The 12,161-nt window shown below is 50.9% G+C and overlaps 1 protein-coding gene and 1 long non-coding RNA gene across 3 annotated transcripts in view; one reads left to right on the top strand and one right to left on the bottom strand.

The window, feature by feature from the left end:
• Positions 1 to 7,531, bottom strand: part of LOC137486356 (uncharacterized) — a 96,329-nt gene extending 88,798 nt beyond the window's left edge. Inside the window, exon 1 of the long non-coding RNA XR_011005701.1 lies at positions 7,382 to 7,531. This is a non-coding gene — a long non-coding RNA (uncharacterized lncRNA). The remainder of the gene's footprint in view (positions 1 to 7,381) is intronic.
• The window catches only part of PNPLA7 (patatin like phospholipase domain containing 7), a 129,874-nt gene that overhangs the window by 71,573 nt on the left and 46,140 nt on the right, over positions 1 to 12,161 (top strand). For both annotated transcript variants that reach the window (XM_068211544.1, XM_068211543.1), the window contains exons 23-26: positions 7,547 to 7,610; positions 8,082 to 8,250; positions 9,343 to 9,525; positions 10,727 to 10,845. In XM_068211544.1, coding sequence (XP_068067645.1) covers positions 7,547 to 7,610; positions 8,082 to 8,250; positions 9,343 to 9,525; positions 10,727 to 10,845 — 535 coding nt within the window. The remainder of the gene's footprint in view (positions 1 to 7,546; positions 7,611 to 8,081; positions 8,251 to 9,342; positions 9,526 to 10,726; positions 10,846 to 12,161) is intronic.

Genomic DNA, 12,161 nt, shown 5'->3' with positions numbered 1-12,161 from the left:
CACATATTGTTTCCAGACAGTGGGATTGTGTCCCAGTTAAATGCTAAGGCATGTTTGTGCTTCCATGGAGCTTCCAATCACAGAATGGTCTGGGTTGGAAGAGACCTTAAAGCTCATCCAGTGTCCCCATGGGCAGGGACACCTCCCAGTGTCCCAGGCTGCTCCCAGCCCTGTCCAGCCTGGCCTTGGGCACTGCCAGGGATCCAGTGGCATCCCCAGCTGCTCTGGGCACCCTGTGCCAGGGCCTGCCCACTCTCACAAGGAGCAATTCCTTCCCAATATCCCATCCAACCCTGCAATCTGACAGTGGGAAGCCATTCCCTGTGTCCTGGCATTCCAGGCCCTGGGACAGTCTCTCTCCATCTTTCCTGTACCTTCAGGCTCTGCAAGGTCCCACTGAGCTCACCCCAAAGCTTCTCCCCTCCAGGTGAACAATGCCAGCTGTGCCAGCCTTCCCTCCCAGCAGAGCTGCTCCATCCCTCTGATCCCCCTGGTGCCTGCTCTGGATCTCTCCAGCAGCTCCAGCTCCTCCCTGTGCTGGGCCAGGGCTGGGGCAGCTCTGCTGCTCTCACAAGCTGTGGGATGAAAGGTTTATTTGGGGCCTGGAAGCAGCAGCTGGACCTGCCTTCATCTTGAGACAGAGATAGAATAGAAATGCTCTGAGCTCTGTGGGCAGAGCAGAAGGTCCTGCAGGGCACAGTGACCCCAGGGTCCTGCGGGGCACAGTGACCCAGGGTCCTGCAGGGCACAGTGACCACAAGGTCCTGCAGGGCACAGTGACCCAGGGTCCTGCAGGACACAATGACCCAGGGTCCTGCAGGGCACAGTGACCCAGGGTCCTGCAGGGCACAGTGACCCCAGGATCCTGCAGGGCACAGTGACCCCAGGGTCCTGCAGGGCACAGTGACCCAGGGTCCTGCAGGGCACAGTGACCCCGGGGTCCTGCAGGGCACAGTGACCCAGGATCCTGCAGGGCACAGTGACCCAGGGTCCTGCAGGGCACAGTGACCCCGGGGTCCTGCAGGGCACAGTGACCCCGGGGTCCTGGGGGGCACAGTGACCCCGGGGTCCTGGGGGGCACAGTGACCCAGGGTCCTGCAGGGCACAGTGACCCCAGGGTCCTGCAGGGCACAGTGACCCCAGGGTCCTGCAGGGCACAGTGACCCCGGGGTCCTGCAGGGCACAGTGACCCCGGGGTCCTGGGGGGCACAGTGACCCAGGGTCCTGCAGGGCACAGTGACCCCGGGGTCCTGGGGGGCACAGTGACCCAGGGTCCTGCAGGGCACAGTGACCCCGGGGTCCTGGGGGGCACAGTGACCCAGGGTCCTGCAGGGCACAGTGACCCCAGGGTCCTGCAGGACACAATGACCCAGGGTCCTGCAGGGCACAGTGACCCCAGGGTCCTGCAGGGCACAGTGACCCCGGGGTCCTGGGGGGCACAGTGACCCCAGGGTCCTGCAGGACACAATGACCCAGGGTCCTGCAGGGCACAGTGACCCCGGGGTCCTGCAGGGCACAGTGACCCAGGGTCCTGCAGGGCACAGTGACCCCAGGGTCCTGCAGGGCACAGTGACCCCGGGGTCCTGGGGGGCACAGTGACCCCGGGGTCCTGGGGGGCACAGTGACCCAGGGTCCTGCAGGGCACAGTGACCCCGGGGTCCTGGGGGGCACAGTGACCCAGGGTCCTGCAGGGCACAGTGACCCAGGGTCCTGCAGGGCACAGTGACCCCGGGGTCCTGCAGGACACAATGACCCAGGGTCCTGCAGGGCACAGTGACCCAGGGTCCTGCAGGGCACAGTGACCCCGGGGTCCTGGGGGGCACAGTGACCCAGGGTCCTGCAGGGCACAGTGACCCAGGGTCCTGCAGGGCACAGTGACCCCGGGGTCCTGCAGGACACAATGACCCAGGGTCCTGCAGGGCACAGTGACCCAGGGTCCTGCAGGGCACAGTGACCCCGGGGTCCTGCAGGGCACAGTGACCCCGGGCTGCAGCCCTGCTGTCCCCTGGCTGTGCTGCAGGCTCCAGTGTGAGAGCCCTTCCTCTGCATCTGGGGCTCTGGGTCTCCAAGAGAGGAGGCAGTGCAATATCCGACTTCCAGAAAGCAGGAGCAGAATTTTCCAGCTCTGAACTGGAGTGCCAGGAAGGGGGGCAGGCTTTTCTGCTGTGCAATTCATCATGCTGATGAATTCTGGTCAGTGTTCATGATGTCTGTTTTTATTATTAATTCTTTTCCTCTTAATCCTGGTAGAGCTGTGAGCATCTTTTGGTAAGAAGCTCTTCTGCAATATTCAGATTTTTCAAAAGTATTTGCCTGACTATTTTTTTGTTTCTTTACTGAGACCAGCTAAAAGATACCACATGGCTGTGCAAATTCTGGTTCTATGTGGGAGCCCTCTGATCTCATAGAATTTCAAACTGAAGTAGGGAGGGATTCAAATCCAGCATATGTGTCTCTCTCATTCCTTTCTGCCCTTTAAATTTTCCTTCTTTTCAGTTCTAAAAATGTATAATGTATTGGACAGCTCACTGAAAAATCTTTGCTAATAATTTATTGGAGTTTTTAATAACAGTTCTGCCTGTCTTTACACACAGATTAGATTTAAATTTGAAATGTTCACTGTGGTGCCTGAACCCTGGCACCACTTAGTATTTTTTTGCTGGGCAAGATCCTCTGACATCCAGCTCATTTATCAGTTATGTGACTTTGCCACATAATCTTGTAGACTTTTATTAGGCCAAAAGTAAATTTTCTTTTAATGGAGTCTAAGCAAGTAAATTTGCTCTGCTGAAATTTTTCCATAGTGTATATTGTACTGGCCTTGTCTTTTGATGTGGGTGTATTTTTCAGGTGAGGTGGATTTGAAACCATTTCTGAGCCTCAGAAATCACTCTCTGCCCTCTGGGCCGCTCATTTCTCGAGGCAACTTTTGGACCGTGTTTTATTAGACTTAGAACTAGGACACCTGTACTCCTGCTCCTCCATATCTTGGTGTTTTGTGGAAAATAAATGACCAAAGTGAGTCTCTTGCTCACTGGCAAGAAAGGGAGGTTTTATGTCCTGTGTGATGTTTTTTTTCCCCTCTCTGGGGCAGGAGGTTGGAAGCTTTGCTGCAGCCCTTCTCTTCAGTGCCCTTGTTTGTTAGCAGAGTAAATGAACCAGACCTCTGGCATTTGCCAGCTTTTCCTTCCTTCCCCTTCTGTTTCATGGAATTCTTAGTTTTGTACTGAAAAACAGATGACCCTGGAGTGCAGCTTCAGATGCTCCAGGAGGTTTTCCCAGAAGCCACAATCCCTGGGCCTGGGGTGAGGCCACTGCCTGCAGTTCTCTCAGCTGAAGCACAGAAAACCTGGGCTTCAGGATCCCCGTGAGCTCTTGGCTGACAGAAAAATCCCCCAGGCTACCAAAAGTCACCACCTCAGGCTTGAGAAATCCAAAAGGTTGAGAAGGCTGTGGGTAGCTGGAGGCTCAGGGAATGGCACTTGGTTTTTCTTGCTCTGGTACTCCTCCCCAGCAATCTGCTGCTGGCTGCTGTCAGAGACACACAGAGGGCTTGGAGGAATATTTCATGTTACATCACCTCTCCTGTTCTTCACTTTGAGCTGTTCTGATCCCATTGACAGAACACTGAGGGGTGCAGGGATGTCAGCTCCAGCTGGAAGCTGCCTGTGAGGCTGATGCCAGGTTTGGAGAGGGGGTGGTTAGAGGTGTGTGACTGTGACAAAGCCCTTTAAGGATGCACTGGCACATTGGGCTGGTCACTCCTGCCTGCAGGTGTGGCTGTTTGAGGACTGTGGATTTGAGTCATCACAGAATCATGGAATGGTTTAGGTCGGAAGGGACTTCAAAGCCCATCTCACCCCACCCCTGCCATGGGCAGGGACACCTTCCACTATCCCAGCTTGCTCCAAGCCCAGTCCAGCCTGGCCTTGAACCTCCAGGATGGGAATGATATTTTTTCATTACTTGGTTGCTTGCAGCAGTTTAGTTGAGATAACACTTCTGTTGGTTCTGTTTTCTGAGCTCACATATGTTGGTGTTCTTGGTCACATTAATGGAGGGGTTTTAATGGCTGATTAATTGGGAGCCTGCTAGAAACTGGGAGTGCAGAGCAGATGGTTGGTATTTCTGAGACAAAACAGGTTGGTTCTGTTGGAAGCATCCCTGTGTTCCATGCTGAGGATGAGTGAAGGTCTGGGAATCTTTGTCCCGTGTCCCTGGCACGTGGAGGGATGGGGAGCTGGGCAGGCTCCTCCTGAGCTGGCATAGCCAGGGTCTGTCTGGGCACCTTTGTTTGTGTCCTGTTCTGTGAACTGCTGCTTTCCCACATCAGAAGTGAAGTCTGGATATGATTTTTAAGTCTCTCCAAGGCTCGTTCTGGTGTTGTCCACAGCCAAGGTGCCTCTGGCTGAAGGAGCACAAAGATCCACCCCAGCCCTACAAACTCTGCCTCTCCCCTTGGATGAAAGCTGTTCTAGCTGCAGGTCACTGGCTTTGATGGTGTCCCCTGGGTCTAGCGGTGTCCCCCTGGAGCCTGGGTCTCAGAGCATCACTGGGGACTGGTGCTGCTGGATCTCAGAGCCCAGGGCAGGGGGGTAACAGGCAGAGGTGCCCATGCTGTTCCCTTGGTGTTGTCTCTCTTACTTAGCATTTCTATTGCATTCCTCAGCTCACTTGGCATTCCAGGCTGTTTGTCTTTGCCAGCTAAACTTCCACCACTGCCAGAAAGCTTTGTAAGCCACATGTCCTGGAATACAATTTTAATCCACCTGCCTTTTCTATTTAACTGAGAACTCTGACATGTTAATGAACATTGATGATCACTCTGCTGCTGAATGCTTGCAGAATTGCCCTGCACTCTGTGTCCCGTGCAGTTCTATCCTGTGCAGTGCCATCAGTATTCCCTCTGGGAGACCTCCCTTATCCCATTGTGCCGTTTCAAAGCTGTACCAAGACTGACACCAGGTGAACAGTGAGCCAGATGAAAGAATCTGCCAGTGTTAAAAATATGGTGATAACCCACTCCCTCAGCACTGGGGCTGTTCCCTGCTGTGGGATGGCTCAAGGAGCCATGGAGGGAGGAGGGAAGGGCAGGCTAAGCCCAGATCTGCTCTGGGAATGCTCCTCATTCCCTCTGCTTGGGACTTGTTGCTTTCATAGGAACCAACTTCCAGAACTTTTATTGGAGGATGGGGAAGTCAAATTCTGTTCTTGAGTCATCCTCTTCTCTCTGCTTTCTCACCAGCTTTATCTTTTGGTCTCTGCTTATGGGATATTTTTGTCCATTTTGTTAGCTCTTCCTTGATAATCAGTGTAGCAAAGAGCAAATGTTATTTGGGTATTGGAAAGTACAAGATGGAAAATGGCACCTGGGAACTTCTGTGAGTCTGAGAGTAAAGTCAATTAAAGCAGAGTGAAGTCTTTGCAGCAGGACTTGAACACTGAGGGGGGATGTCTTGGTTTGAACAGACAGGTGTCTGCTAAGGAAGGCAGGAGCTTCCCTTGAAATGGAAAATGTAAATCCCCCTCAGAATTATTATAATTCTGAAATTAAGGGGCTCTCAGGCAAAGATATGGGAATAGGAATAACAGCTCTTTAACAGGAAAATTTAAATAAAAAGTCAATAACACAAAACAACAAAAAAAATCCACTGCCAGAGTCAGAGCAGGCCCTGGCAGCCTGTGGGTCAGGGAGGTGGCAGCAGTCCCATCCCATGGTGGCTCAGCCCTCCTGCAGTGCCAGCTGTGCTTCTGCTGGAGCAGGGATCCTGCACAAGGCTGGAGTTTTCCTCTGAAGCTCCAGGGCTGGTGTGGATGGGCCTGGGCTTCCTCTGGGAATGCAGTGGGGAAGAAAGCTGCTCCTCTGGGAATGCAGTGGGGAAGAAAGCTGCTCCTCTGGGAATGCAGTGGGCAAAGGCTGCTGTGGTGTTCCAAGGTCAGATTGTATCCAGGTAGGAATGCTTGGCTCCTCCCCTGGGCAGAGCCTCTCCCCAGGGATGATGGAATTTTCTCAGCCATGCAGGGACACTCAGTGGCCATGAACAGAAGATATCTCCTGGAGGGAGGATTGGCTGTGGGAGAGATAAAGAAAAGTGCCCAATGCACAGAAGATACCTGCCCCAGCTCTGACAGATGGCAATAGAACACACATCCTCAGCCACATCTTGCATTTCCAACCTAAGACAGGGGAGATGAGTTGGCCCTGGAGGTCAGGATGGCCAATTCCAGATCTGTACCTCAGGGTTTTGCTTTTTGAACACAGAGGTGTGAATTTGTGACCTTTTCCCATGCTGGTTGTTCACAGTTCCTTGGTTTTTACTGAACACATTATAGCCTTGCCTTGAGACTCATCACATAATGAAGTGGTTTGTTATTTAGTACATAAATTTCAGTTCTGTTATTAATGGAACAATGAGGGATTGCACAATGAAAACATGAATTAAAAGTGACTGCTCTGTCATGTTTTGTAAATGTGAATTTCTTTCTCAGTAAGAGACAGGTAATATTTTCTCTATGTGTGCAGTTATTCCCTTAAGTTTTCTTTTCTTTGCATTTTTTTAAATTTAGCTGCAGCCACTCTGCAACTTTTTGCACGTATGGCGCAAATTGCTGCTGCACTAGAATTGCTAATAAGAAAATTAAACTAAAGTGCCTGCAAGAAGCTTTATGTGCACCAAAATTCAGCTCAGATCTAAGGTTGTTGCCAGATGTGCCTGTGTCTGTTTTGGGGGGTCTGACTGTGCCCTACAGATTTGGGAATGTTTTTGGGGTTCCTGTTGGCATGTTGAATAAGGAGTAGTAATGCTGCAGAGAGCTAGAGGATTCACCTGGGGAATTGGTTCAATGCAGGAGGAGCAAGTTCTGTATTTTGGAAGGTCAGGGGAACAGCTTTTTTCTTTGGAAACAGGATCCTGGCCTTCCTGTGGCTGTAAAGGTCTGTGATATTTTGAGTGCTGAGTTGGTGAAGATGCAGCTGCAATAGGAGCTGTCACCAGAGCCAGGCTGGCTGGGGCTTGGAGCAGCCTGGTCCTGTGGAAGGTGTCCTGCCCATGGAATGGGATGAGTAAAAGGTCCCTTAAAAGGGACCTTTTAAGGTCCCTTCCAAGTCAAACCATTCCATGGTTCTGTGATCCTATGTGACCCTGAGGAATGGGATAACAGAGTTTGCAGGTTGTGACTAATGCATTAACAGAGCTCTGGGAATAGGGAGCATTGGAAGATGTATTCCTAGAAAAACGTGAAAATTTTTGTGAAGACTTTGTGCCAGCTCTGATCAATGCACTGATCCATCACTACCTTCAAAGCAAACTCGTGGAATTGAATTCTTGGAATCAGAGAATGGTTTGGGTTGGAAGGGACCTTAAAACCTCTCTCATTCCACCCCCTGCCATGGGCAGGGACACCTTCCACTATCCCAGGTTGCTCCAAGCCCCATCCAGCCTGGTCTTGGATGCTTCCAGGGATGGGACAGCCACAGCTTCACTGGGCAGTTTTCTCCAGGAGCTCAAATTGAGGTGCTCACAGGTGAAATTCCTTGTTCCCCCAGGTCCTGCCCTGCTGCTCACCAGTGACAACATCAAACAGCGCCTGGGCTCTGCTGCTCTCGACAGGTACCTGCCCTCGTCCCTGCTCAGGGAAATGCAGAGAGACACTGGGCTTTTCTTCTAAACACACAGAGTTTGGGAACAAAATCCTGTCTTCTAAAATACACTGGGCCTTCTCCTCCAGGTGTTGGAGACAATAATGTTTCCGGAGTATTTGGTGCAGGTGTGTGGGTGGATTTTTCCCACAGTTAATTTCTCACTTGTGAAATTGAAAAAGCTGAATTTCTCTGAGCGTGTTCATGCTTAGGGATGCTGTGGAAGCATTACTGAAGTGAGGCATCACTGTATCCTCCTGCCTTGGTATTTGTCTAATGGTGTAAATCCTGGAGAAACATAGCCAGCAGGAGCTTGGAGCTGGGAGCAGATCCTGGCTGAGCAGGAAATGCCAATCTTTCCCAGTGTAAGATCCCCCTCTCTTCTCCTGGGAGCTGTGACATAACACCAGTTGAATTCTCTGTTTTCCTTGTCTGTCCCCAGCATCCACGAGTACAGGCTGACCAGCTGGCTGGGCCAGCAGGAGGACATCCACAGGATTGTGCTGTACCAGGCTGACAGCACCCTGACCCCCTGGACCCAGCGCTGCATCCGCCAGGCCGACTGCATCCTCATCGTGGGGCTGGGAGACCAGGAGCCCTCTGTGGGAGAGGTGTGGGAGCTGCTCCTTCCCCTCTTGGCACTGGGAACAGCCCAGCTCAAAGCAGCTTGCTTCACACTCATGTATTTTCCTGGGTTTAACACCCAGTGAGGCATAAATAATGAAATATTCCTGAGAAATGCCTGTTAGGAATAACAAAAGAATTGTATGAGAATCCTCTGAGATGGCAAGTTTTATGTAGGAGTACTTCCAGCAAAGTTCTTTTCCTCTAAAGAGTCATTTTGGCCAATGGTAAATCAAAAATTGCTTAGAAGCTTTGTGTTTCTCCTCAGAATTTCTATGGGCTTCCACAAAGAGGGAGAAATTCTTTTCTGCCTGGATGAAATTCATGGTGTGTGCTTAGGAAAAGTAGATCTAAATTGCAGTGTATGAATAATTTATTGTATTTTATTACAGATCTTAAGCTGTAATTTTTTTCCCCTTGCTATCTATTTTTATGATTTTATATTTTATTACCAAAGTCTTCTGACCAGACAAAAATTCTTCCAAGAAATTTTAAAAAGGAATCACAGGTGGGGTTTTTTTGGATGGTGAAGTGCTGAGTGTGACTTGCGAAGAGCCTGGGCTGGTCCCACTTGCAGCTTTCGTGTGTGTCCTGTTGTGTGGGCTCTTCCTGCATGGATGTGGGAGGCAGGAAGCACAGGCAGAACAAGCTGCCAGCAGTTACCTAAAACAACAACAACAACAACAAAAAATCAAAATCAGAAATACAAGGAGAAAAAAAATAAAAGTAGACTGATGGGAAGGGAAAGATAAAAAACACTGAATATTTGTGGGCTGGAGTGTGACTCGGGCAGCATCTCACATTGCAGGAGCAGCTCCTGCCTGTGCTGTGCTTTTAATGGCCTGGTTCAAGTCAAAAACATTCAGGTTTGAATCCTTGGCTGATTTTAGGCTTCTGTGTGCTGAGCAAGCCAGAGTTAACAGCGTTGTTGTCTAAATCAATCATGTTTGGGGGCTGTGACTGTGCAGGCTTGGATTCAGGTGGGCATAGGGCTGTGGGGGGGTGTGGATGTATTTCACCCTGAGACTGGAGCAGCCAGGACTCACTCCCCTTTCCTTGGGTGTCCATGGCTGCTGTAGCTGGAGAGGATGCTGGAGAACACGGCAGTGAGAGCCCAGAAGCAGCTGGTCCTGCTCCATAAGGAGGATGGGCCCCTCCCATCCCGCACTGTGGAGTGGCTCAACATGAGGAGCTGGTGTTCTGCTCACCTCCACATCCACTGCCCACGCAGAGTCTTCTCCAAAAGGAGTCTGCCCAAGCTGGTAAGAGATTCCTGCTTTGGTGGCTGGTCCCTTGCTGTCTCTCACTTGATCTGTAATCTGTGTGACAAAGGGGATCTGGGGTAATGATAGTCCACCATATTCTTACACACACAGATTTAACAATGCATTCTGCAAATCCTCTGAATTTTGCAAAGCCCAATCAAGGTAATCTTTTTTCAAAGGTAAATAGATAATTACAAAGTCTTGGCCTGCCATAGTCAGCAGTCTCTTTCTGGCTCTCATTATAATTAAAGCTATCATCACCATAATTGTAAAAACTGGTTTTGGAGACCTGTAAGGAAGGAAAACCCATTCTGTTATTAACAAAGGATCTTTCTTAGAAGAGTCCCACTAAATATGAGACCACACTCTTTAAATCTGTTTGGCCTCAATTGGATTTTGGGAACAGGGAGAAGGAAGCCAGGTTTTATTTATGGATGCAGACTTGGTTTTTTGATACCTTGAAAGAGCTCAGAGTCCCAATGAAAAGTATGTACAGGCTGTAGTAGAGTCCTTTTTGTTGGGAGCATCCCTGTGCTTCCCAAAGCTGTGCTAAACAAGAGGCAGTCTGGGATGCTTCCCAAGACCTTCAGATCCTTGTCAAGGAAGAGAAAGAGCTCTAAAGGAAATTCTGTACTACTCCCAGCAGCTATAAAAGACTCAAGAGAGGCTACTGGCCAGTAGAACTGTTTGGGCGGTTCACCACCCTCTGTTCCCTTGAGGAAGAGCTGTAACACAGAATCACTGACAGCTTCAGGCTGGAAAGGACCACTGGAGCTCCTCCAGTCCCACCTCCCTGCTCAACAGGGTCCCCTGGAGCAGTCACTAGGACTGTGTCCAGACAGGCTTGGAGTGTCTCTAGTGAGGGAGATTTCAGAGCCTCTCTGGTCTCTGTCCTGTGCTCGGTCACCGCACAGGAAAGAAATTCCTCCTCCTTTCCAGGTGGAACTCCTGGGCATCAGTTCCTGCCTGTTCCTCTGGTGCCATTGCTGGGCCCCACGGAGCAGAGCTTGGTCCCTGCCCTGAGCCCTTCCTGCACCCAGGGACACAGGGGTGAGGTCCCCTCTCAGTCTTGTCTTCTCCATGCTGAGCAGCCCCAGCTCCCCCAGCATTCCCTCACAAGAGAGAAGCTCCAGTCTCCTCATCTTTGCAGTGTCTTTTAGCAGGCTGCGCAGTGACCGTGCCTGGCTCTCCTCTGCAGGTGGAGATGTATGAACGTGTGTTCCAGAAGGCTCCAGACCGTCACTCCGACTTCTCCCGCCTGGCCCGGGTCCTGACGGGCAACGCCATCGCGCTGGTGCTGGGCGGCGGAGGGGCCAGGTAGGGCATTGTCCTGGGCAGCCTGGCTGGGCACACGGGGCTCTGGGCAGCCTGGCCTGGGCAAGGAGACCCTGCCCATGGCAAGGGGTGGGACAGGATGGGCTCTAAGGTCCCTCCCAACCCAGACCGCTCTAGGATTCTGTGCTGGTGCATCCACCAGATCCGAGAGCTGTCCCTGGGCTGGGACAGATCCCTCAGGATAACAGAGATCCTGGGAAAACAGCACTGCTCTGCAGGCAGCATTTGGGGGAGGAGACACTGAGGAATTACACAAACTTAGCCTGCTGTGGGGATTTGGGCAGAATTTCTGCAGAAGGAACACGAGTGTTTGTGACCTCTTGAGGCCTCTCATAATGGTTTAATACCAGGAGGTGACTGGGGCACGAAAGATGACGTTTCTTTCTGTTGGCCTACACTCTGGATTTCTTTTCCCTTATGGATTCTTATATTAGAAAATGGCTCACGGTATTTCAAAGCTCTTCAAAGTTTGAGCATTAAGAGGAGTTGTGTCCTCTAATGGAGAATGTTCTCATCTTTATAATCCTCCAAACCCCCAGGTACCCATACACTCTGACAGCCTTACCTTACAGGAAGGGTGTGTTTTTGCAGACACGAGGACAAGGTGTGTGCTGAGCACTCTGTTAGAATTCCATCTGAAATCCCATCCATTTAAAGTGAACTTTAGAAATAAATTACTGCTGGCATTTTTCTTTGGAATCCCTTTTTACTTGCAGAGTTTTCTGTTGAGACAGAATTGAGTTGCCCTTTGTCTCAAGCGAGTGCTGCCTTCGTTGTCTCCATCACTGTGTTCTTGAAGTCCTGCTTTAAAGGAGTGCTTTGAAATACAGCTCTCAAAAAAATAAACCCCCTAATTTGCACGCAGTCTGTCTGTTTAAGTGCACAGAAATATCACATTTTTGTCGTTGGGCCAGCGCGTGCTTCAGGGGAGCCTTCACTGCAGGAAAGGCTGGAGCTCCTTTGTGCCAGCTCCTCCTGAGCAGTCACTGGTGCTGAGACAGCCAGAGCTGGTTCCTCGAGTGTCTCACAGGTGCCCTGATCCTGCTCCCTTTCACAGCCCCTCACCTGGGCTGGTTTCAGGATTTCATTTCTTAGACAAGCTCTGTCCTGTGGAGACACAAAGCAGAGCAGCAGAGGGAAGCTTCTCTTTTATCCAAGTATCTCAGGAGGCTTCTCATCCACTGATACAGAGCATTTGTGGTTTGTTATTTGTTCCCAGCTGGTATCTCTGCCTCTACCAGAGCCTGTGTCATGCTAAATATGTGCACTCCTGTACTGCTGGCAGCACATTTTGCTCG

This window comes from Anomalospiza imberbis, chromosome 21 (assembly GCF_031753505.1).
Source record: "Anomalospiza imberbis isolate Cuckoo-Finch-1a 21T00152 chromosome 21, ASM3175350v1, whole genome shotgun sequence".
NCBI classification, from domain to species: Eukaryota; Metazoa; Chordata; class Aves; order Passeriformes; family Viduidae; genus Anomalospiza; species Anomalospiza imberbis.
This window is presented reverse-complemented; position numbering and strand designations above follow the sequence as displayed.